General features: G+C 43.6%; 1 protein-coding gene across 2 annotated transcripts in view; it reads right to left on the bottom strand.

The window, feature by feature from the left end:
* The window catches only part of PRMT8 (protein arginine methyltransferase 8), a 48135-nt gene extending 40241 nt beyond the window's left edge, over positions 1-7894 (bottom strand). Inside the window, exon 1 of one of the 2 annotated variants that reach the window (XM_008572012.1) lies at positions 7714-7894. In XM_008572012.1, coding sequence (XP_008570234.1) covers positions 7714-7794 — 81 coding nt within the window. In that variant the 5' untranslated portion in view covers positions 7795-7894. The remainder of the gene's footprint in view (positions 1-7713) is intronic. The other variant, XM_008572011.1, reaches the window with a different exon arrangement.
* Positions 7895-9219: the final 1325 nt, after the last annotated feature.

Genomic DNA, 9219 nt, shown 5'->3' with positions numbered 1-9219 from the left:
TTTGGGGGTTTTTTTTTTTTTTTTTTTTTTTTAGAAATCAATTTTATTGAAGTATAATTTGCATACAAGAAAAAGTACAGATTTTATGTGTATGGTTCAGTATAAAAGTTTTAACAAATGTACAGCTGTGTCACCACCACCATAACCAGTATATGGAACATTTCCATCACCCCACAAAGCCTTTCATGCCCCTTTGTAGTCAATCTTCAGCCCCACCCAGATGATGAATAATCTGATTTCTATCACCAAAGCTTCCTTCCGCTTGTTCTAGAACTTTATGTAAATTTAATCATACCGGATGTCCATATTTGTGTCTGGCTTTCGTGCAACATAAAGTTTTGAGATTCATTCGTGTTATTGCACGTATCCAAGGTTTGTTCTTTGGGGTGGTGGTTGCTGAATAGCATTCCATTGTATGAACACGCCACAATATATTTATCCATTTGCTTCATGGATATTTGGATTGTTTCCAATTTTTTGTTATTATGAATAAAGGTGCTACAAACATTCCTGTATCAGTATTTTTGAGAATATATGTTTTCATTTCCCTTGGGTAAATATCTAAAAGTGAGTTTGCTGGGTAGGTCCAAGTTCAACTTCATAAGAAATTGCAAAAGAGTTTCCCAAAATACTGGTATTATTTTATACTCCCACCAGCAATGTACGAAAGTTCAAGTTGCTTCACATCCGGCAACTTACTATTATATCAGTCTTTTTAATTTTAGCCATTCTAGCGGATAGGAACTGACATCTCAGTGTTGTTTTAATTGTATTTCCCTGGTGATTAGTGAAGTAGATAATTTTTTCATCTGCTTATTCGTCATTCATATATACCCTTTTTCTGTGAAGTGTTTGTTCAAGTCCTTTGCCTATTTTTTTTCTTGAACTGTTTGCCTTGTCTTTCTGAATTGTAGGAGTTTATAAATTCTGGAAGCAAGCCTTTTGTCCATATATATAGATATGGAATATCTTCTCTCCATCTGTGGATTGTTTTTTTTTTTAAGTTGTCTTTTGAGAAGCAGTTTTTAATTTTGATAAAGATCAGTTTTTCAGGATTTTCTTTTCCATTTATGGTTAGTGCTTTTTGTGTCCTGTCTAATCTTTATCAACCCCTAGGTCACAAAGATATTCTCCTGTGTTTTCTTCCAGAAGTTTTATAGTTGTAGTGTTTAGTTCTAGTCCTATAATTAATGTCAAATTAATTTTTAGTGTGTGCTATAAGTTAAGGGTGTGAGCTCATTTTCTTCCATACAAATGAATGGTTCAAGCACCATTTGCTGAATAGACTATCATCTCCCCCACTGAATTACCTTGCCACCTTTGTCAAAAATCAATTCACTGTACATGTGTGTGGCCTGTCTGATCTGTTCCATTGATGTACTAATTCAATGCTGGCTTGATTACTGTAGCTTTATATTAACTTTGAAATGAAGTAGTGAGTCTTCCAATTTAGGTCTTTTTTAACGAGATTATTTTGTTTTTTCTAAGTCCATTGTATTCCCATGTAAATTTTAGAATCAGCTGGTTAATTCATACAGAATAGCTTCCTGGAGTTGGATGGAATTGCATTGAATCTATAGATCAATTTGCGAAGAATTGACATCTCAGCAATATTGAGTTTTACAATCCAAGAACACGATATAGCTCTCCATTTATTTAGGTCTTCTTTAATTTTTCTCTGGAATGTCTTATAGATTTCAGTACAGAGGTCTTGCATTTTTTTCATTAAATTTATCCTTAACTATTTTATTTTCAGGTACTGTATGTGGCATTTTAAAAATCTCATTTCCCAATGTGTTGATATATGTATTAACCTTGTATCTTGCAGCTTTGCTCACTGCACATATTACTTCTAATAGGTTTTCTTGTTTTAGGTTTCTTTATTTTTCTACATACAATATCTTGCCACTTGTGAATAAAGACAATTTTGCTTCTTTCATCCTATCTTTATGCCTTTTACCTTTTGTTCTTTTCTCTTGCTTTATTGCATTGGCAAAGACTGCCAATAAAATGTTGACTAGAGTTGAGGACAGACATCCTTCCTTCGTTCTAATAACATATGACATGTCACGATTAAGTATAATTTTAGCTACAGGCTTTCTATAAATGTCTTTTGCCAGACTGAAGAAGTTCCCTTCCATTTTTAACTTGCAAAAAGTTTTTATCATGAATTGATATTTAATTTTGTCACATACTTTTTCTACATTTATTGAGATGGTATATGACTTTTCTCCTTTATTCTGTGAATGTGTTGGACTCCCATAGATTGGTTTCAGATTTGAACCAACAATTTGTCATAATGTAGTATCATTTTAAAATATTGCTTGGTTTTATTTACTAATATGTTGTTGCAGATATTGCATCTTTATTTCTGAGGGATGTTGATCTGTAATTTCCTCTTACCTTCTCTGATAATCAAAGTTAGGCTGGGCTCATCACATAGGTTAGGAAGTGTTCTCTCTTCATATATTTTCTGCAGAGGTCTGTAAGATTGATATTTTTCTTCTCTAAATGTTTGGCGTACTTCACCAGTAAAACCATATGGGCCTGGAGCTCTTTTTATGGGGAGGTTTTTAACTATGAATTCAACTTATTTAATTGATAGAGGGCTATTTTAGTTTTCTACACATTTTATGTCAGTTTTGACAAGGTATTTTTCCAAGGAATTGATCCATTTCATCTAAGATGTCAAATTTGTTGGCGTAACATTGTCATAACAGACTCTCATTACCTGTTGAATGTCTGAACCACCTGTAATGATGTCCGTGCCTCCATGTATGGTATCATAATTTATGCTTTCTCTGTTTTTTCTTGATGGGTCTAGCTGGGTGTTATCAACTCAATTAGCCTTTTCAAAAGCCAACTTTTAGCTTTGCCGGTTTTCTCTATTGTTTGATTTCTATTTCATTGACTTCAGCTCTCATCTTCATGATCTCCTTTCTTCAATTTATTTCAGTTTTTCTGTTCTTCTTTCTCTATCTTCATGAGGTGGAAGCTTTGATTGTTAATGTTATACCTTTCTTTTTTCCTCATATAAGCAGTTAAAGCTATAAATTTCCCTCTAAATATTGCTTTAACTGCATCCCACAAATTTTAACATGCTGCGTTTTTCACTATCATTTAGTTTGGAATATTTTCTAATTCCTCTTGTGATTTTTTTCTCTGACCCATGGATTATCCAGAAGAATGATGTTTAATTTCCAGTTACTTAGAGATTTTATGAAAATTTTATTGTTTTGTGCTTCTAATTTAATTCATTATAATTAAAAAATATTCTGCACAATTTCAATCCTTTGAAGTTTATTCGGATTTGTTTTATGATCCAGCGTGTGATCTATCTTGGTGGATGTTTCCACATGCACTTGAAAAGAATGTGTCTTCTGTAGTTCGGGGATGCAATGTTCTGTAAATGTCAACTAGCTCAGATTCTTTGATTGTGTTTTTCAAATGTTTTACATCCTTACTGGCTTTTTGTGAATTTGTTTTATTAGTTACCAAGAAAGAAGTGTTGAAAGTATTTAACGATAATTGGGGGTTTTTCTTTTTCTCCCTTTAGTTCTGTAGGTTTTGCTGCATGTCTCTGGAGGTCTGTGTGAACCTGTGGTGATGGCTTTGTGATGTGTTTCCCTGGCCAGGTGGAATTGCGTTTCCCAGAATCCCCTTTCTCTCATTTTTGCAGCTGGGCTGGGTCATAGGGGCATGCTGGTGAGATATGAAAGTAGGAAGGAGGCAGAGCCTTGAAGCTGGACTTCCTATACTGCCGAGGGCTCAGATCTTTGCTCTTAGTAGAGGTGGAATAAGGTGGAGGTTTGGTTAGATTGAGTTCACTTCTGGCTTTAAATACTTTGAAGATGAGCCTAAGCCTCTCCCTCCAGGAGATCTCTGGGACCAAGCACCACAGACTGCAAGATGGTGTCCCCAGAACCAGGCCCGGGGCATGGTAGATGCTCAGTAAGCAGGGAGACAGTTCAGTATGGTGGCTAATCGCACAGATTCTGGAGCCAGTGTTCCTGCATTCAAATCGTATCTCCACTGATTTTGAGCTCTCTGACCAAGACCGTCATTTAGCCTTCTGTGCCTCAGTTTCCTCATCCGGAAAATGGGGTAATAATAGCACCTACTTTGTAGGGTTGTTGTGATGATTAAGTAAACTTAGTAGGTTTTACAGAATCATTAGGTCTAGCTCTTTGCGACAACTACAGCCCCTTTCTTCACCCATACAGGGAAATGGTTGAGGGTGAGCAGCGAACCAGGGAAAAGAGATAATGGTTTTCAGAAATCTCTCAATCATAACCACAATTAAAAGCCCTAACTGCCTTTTCTGCATGGAGTCGGATTGACAGAGTACCTCTGGAGATCTTGTTTTGCTAATGGGGAGCTCCCAAACTGTCTCCTCTTCAATTCATTGCCTGCTGCCTCTTCTTTGGCCGTTGCCTCCTTCCCTTAAGGCTCCAGACCCCAGGGGTTAAGTCCAAAGATACAAGATCTGGGAGAGCAGAAATTGTGACTTAGCACGGCTTTCCCTACTTGGCCTGCCAAAAGCAACAGCTCTCTCTCCCCATTCTTTAATTATCCCGGGAGAATAGCCCAGAGAGGTCCCAAGACATTTCACACAAGAACATGCCAGTCTTGGTTGAAGACAACTCCCAGCCCCTAGCTATGGATGGCTTTTGTCTCCCCGCTTTCCTGCCTATTAAACACATGACAGCACATTGACTAATTGCTGGGTAATGAGGCCCCAAAGAGGAGACTCTTTCAAAAAGACCTGCAGCAAGATTGTCAAAAGAAGGGAGCTGGCTGGGAGTGCGACTGGCGCCCAGGGCTCAGGGGCTGGGAGCACAGCCACGCTGGCAGGGATTCTTCTGGAGGCTGAGGTGACAGGCCAGTGCCTGCTGTCAGGGACGCTAGGAATGCAGAGCTGGGGTCTGGGAGGCCATGGAGCCTGCCCCCTCCACCTGGGTGGTGGCCTCAGGAAGCACGACCATCCCTTCAGCCCCTGCTCAGGATTCCGTTCTCCTGGGGAGACCAAGGTCTGGGATGGAGCTGGGATGGGAAGAAAAGAGGTGTCCCAACTTGCTTCCTGCTGTGTCCCCAAGCCCCACAGCCCCTCCCCCACTCGGCATTTCAGTAAATGCATTCTCCTTTGCATTTGCAGACTAATCAAACCCAATCCCTGCGCACTGTGTGTCCTCAACACGACTGATCACTGTTAATCAGCAAACTGGCAGCACCGCTGCCAGCCCATTTGAGCATCTTGTTATAGATGGGAGAGGAATCTTGTTATAGATGGGAGAAGACCACCAAATGGCCAGCGCGGCTCCAGATGGTGAGATGTGGGCCCTGCCCAGGCCACGGAGGCAAAGGGGCCCCCGCGAGCCGTCTGGCATGGAGCAGCGATCCCTCGATCTCAATAACAAGAAGTGAGCAGCCTTCTCTCTGCAAAGAATAATACTTAGATTCTATCCACACGCCCCCACCTCCTTTCCTACCAGATGATCTTGGAGACCAAAAACAGGGCGGAGGAAAACCTCAGGGGTGAAGGAAGGTGATCTGGCTGCCCTCTGTTAAAGACCCTATGCATTTCCCTAGAAGCCAGGGTCTAGAGGTGGCCGGTAGCAGCAGCAGCAGGGATTTAAGCTAGTGTGCAGAAGTACTTCCTGATGAGAAGGCTGCTAAACTCTTCTTGAAGAAATGTTACCAACGACGTGAAGATCCTTTAAGTCCCTTCTCAGTCTGCACTATGTTTGTATATGCTCATGTGCAAGTTTGACTTTTTCTATCAGTGCACAAAATTGAGGGAACCTGGCCCAGTATTTATCTGGTGTCCCTTGATGTCCTCTCCCAAGTGGAAATCATACCTTTCTGGGCACTAGATCATGGTTGCTGACCAGGCCATCACCTAAGTGACTAGATTAGCAGCCACGTCAACAAAACTTTGCAAATCAGACAATGTGCTAAGCCCTAGGTTATGAGGACGCCAAGTCCTGAAGGAATTATAGACATCAATAAAAGCACAGGAGAGCACATTCTAAGTGCCAGAGCTGTGGCTCAGCAAGAACTTGGCAATTCAAAGGGAGGTGTCCGAGAAGCCAGTCAGGGAGGATCTGTGGGGAAGTCTAGGCTTGAGATGCACATCATGGTTGATTGGTTTCTGATGGGAATTTCAGACAGGTCCAAGGGGAGGCATTTTGGGGTCCCCGGAACTGTTCTCTCTTCCTAGGAATCCACCTAAAATGAGTACCCAGAGTCACAGGCCCATTAGAACTTGTCACATGGGGGATATGCCCTTTAATTAGTGACAGAGTCTTGAGGATAGGGAGCTCTCTGTGTCCCTTCTGCCTCCAGAGCCTCTCACAGGTCAAGGACAGGGCTCTTTGGACCATCCCCAGCTCCCACCATAATGGGAACAGGCTCAAGGAGGATGCAACAGTCCACCTCTCTGCCTTCAGATGGCATCTGATCCCCCAACAGCCTCAGGACCCTCAGAACTGAACAAAGGTCCTAGTATCCCTCCCGCTTTGCGTGGCCTTGCACAAAGGAAACAGCTAGAGGACATGAGGGTTGATCTGATTCTTGAGGTACTAGATCACCTGCAACATGAGGACAAACAGTACCACCAACCTCACAGGGCACACCTGAGGAATAAATGGGCCAATTATATAAAATGTTTGAAACAACACCCAGCATGTAGTGTGTGTGTGTGTGTGTGAGTGTATATTTGTATATATGCTGGCTATTATTATTATTATTAAATGCACTCTGGCAATGGCGGTATCACCATTTCAATTCGTGAAGAGTTACAGCAGCATCTAATTAGAAGGGGAGCTTGAGGCTTGTTTTGAAAATGTATTTGCATAGCAAGCAAACACTTGTTCCTTTTTCAATATTTTCTTCGTACTGTGAGGGATCATGAAAATATTTTCTTCATAGAGTTCTTATAAGGACTAAATAAAATGATACATACGATGCGCTTAGGACTGTGCCTGGCACTTAGTAAGCACTTGTAAATGCTAGTTGTTTGTTTGGGGTGGCTTCAGAGAGTGCTAAAGATTATAATGAAGGAGGGGGCATGAAGAGGGGGCACAATTATGCCCCTATTATAGCCAGGAAGCCTCTCATTAGGAGACTCTGGTTCTATTCCATAGCTAACATAAGTCTTCCCAGCTATGGTGTAACACAGGCATTTAGACATAAGAATTTCCAGATAATTGATCTGGTGCCAGATCTGGGCCAAGTTACCAGGGAAGCTTCCTGCATCTCTTCCCCTGGCAGTGCTCATGGTCTAAAGAATGAACATCATGACCTGTGGAAGGCCCTTTCAGACTCAGGACTCTGGCTGCAAGCATTTGAGCTCCTAGTGCAAGGACCAAGGCCATCCAATCCCCACTGATGACCTGGGTCTATGGCCGAGGAGAAGCACAGCTGCTGGAATGTAAAAGAAATACACGCTAAGCACCCCTTGTTCGCTCACGCACGCTCTCTCTCTCTCCTGTGGAATACACAGACAGACCCTTTCACCCGCTCACCTGCTCCAGGCCTGGCCTGAACCCTCCCAGAGGGGCCCAGGGGGTGGAGAAAGGCTCAGGGGCCCTGGGGGCACTGGGAGATCTGACTTCATGATGGAAGAGAGTTAAACACACTGTGCTGCCTCTGAAAGCAACGACAAACCAGCAGGCCCGAGCTTCTCCCCTCGCCCTGCTCCGGATGTTTTACCTCGTGGATCCCAAAGTGGGCGTAGGAGTCGAAGTAATAATCTCTGGAGGTCATCTCCTCTGGGTTCAGCAGCTTGGACATCTTGCCCCGCCCCGGGCAGCTGGGTTGAGTGGACACGTGGTGGACGCATTGCACAGGCTTGGGTGGGACCGCGGGCTGCGGGGGCTGGGAGGGGGGGCCGCTCACCTGCGGGGAAGAGAAGGGCGCCCAGTGTTGACAGTGGCAGCCAGGTCCTGCCCTCCGGGGTGTCACTCCTCTCCATTTCCCCACCCCCAGCCCGGCCGCAGCCCTTCCTGAGTGATGATGGCTGTGAATTGCGGGGGGAGGCATCAGGCCACCAAGCAGCCAGATGGACCCATATTGAACCCAGGTCCAGCTCTTACAGTTGGGTGACCTGAGCTGATCCAGGCCTCCGTTTCCACATCTTTCAAATGGGGAAATCAATGTCTTCCTTTAGAGGCAAAATAGGAAATGCCTGCTGGAGGGAAAGATGCACAGCACAGTTTAGTGCTGCTGGGCGGCTGCAGCGCAGATTCCGGAGCCCCCTTGCTAAGTCTGGAATCCCAGCTCTGCCACTCACTAGCTATGCAACCCTGGACAAAGTTATTAACTTCTCCGGGTCTCTGTTTCCACATCTCTAAAATGGGAATAAAATGGTCTCTACCTCTTAGAGTTTTCCTGAAAATTAGACAAGTTAGTATTTTTAAAGTGTTTAAGAGAGGGCTAGGCATGAAAATAAGTCCCACCTGCAACCTTAAGGAGATCGAGCCCACAGGCTTCTCTCCACCTGACAGGTAAGACCATGCTAAAATAGCACTCGGCCCCAAATGCAGGTGTCTCAGGTTCTGGTGTCTCACACCTGTTGCCACGCCCCCTGGTTTCTGATTCTCAGGTTTACCCTGAACTCCAGCACTGTGAACACCCGCACCGATGGTCAACGTCCTGTCTCGATACTACCAAGGGTTGCTCTTTCTGGGCTCCCCGACCCTGATGTTCGGCCCAGCTCTGCCCCCTGATCCTCCACAGGCTACGGCAGGAGAGAAGAGCTCCTGGAGCCGGGAAGTTCAAATGTCACAGCAGAAGCAAAATTGAGCCAGAAGAAGAGATCAGATGTGCAGGGCACAGAAAAGACCTCAAAGCGGGGCAGTAGCTGATCCTCTGGGACTGGAAATAAGGGCTCCTGGATCCTATCCTGGCTCTACCAAAATGGGAAACAGACAGTGACAGGCAGATGGTATAGTTGTTGACAATACAAGTCCTGGGCCACACTGCATGGCTCTGAAACCCAGCTGTGCTGCTTGCTGGCTGTGTGACCTGGGGAAGTCATTTGTCATCTCTGTGCCTCAGTTTCCTCCACAATAAAACCTGCCTGGGAGAATTGTCAAGAAGTTTGGATGATTTATTACATGCAAAGACTTTAGAACATTGTCTGGCACACAGTAAGTCCCTTATCATTAGCATTAGCATTATTCAGATTACATAAATCATGTCCCTATTCTGTCTCTA

This window comes from Galeopterus variegatus, unplaced genomic scaffold, assembly GCF_000696425.1.
Source record: "Galeopterus variegatus unplaced genomic scaffold, G_variegatus-3.0.2 Scaffold745, whole genome shotgun sequence".
NCBI classification, from domain to species: Eukaryota; Metazoa; Chordata; class Mammalia; order Dermoptera; family Cynocephalidae; genus Galeopterus; species Galeopterus variegatus.
This window is presented reverse-complemented; position numbering and strand designations above follow the sequence as displayed.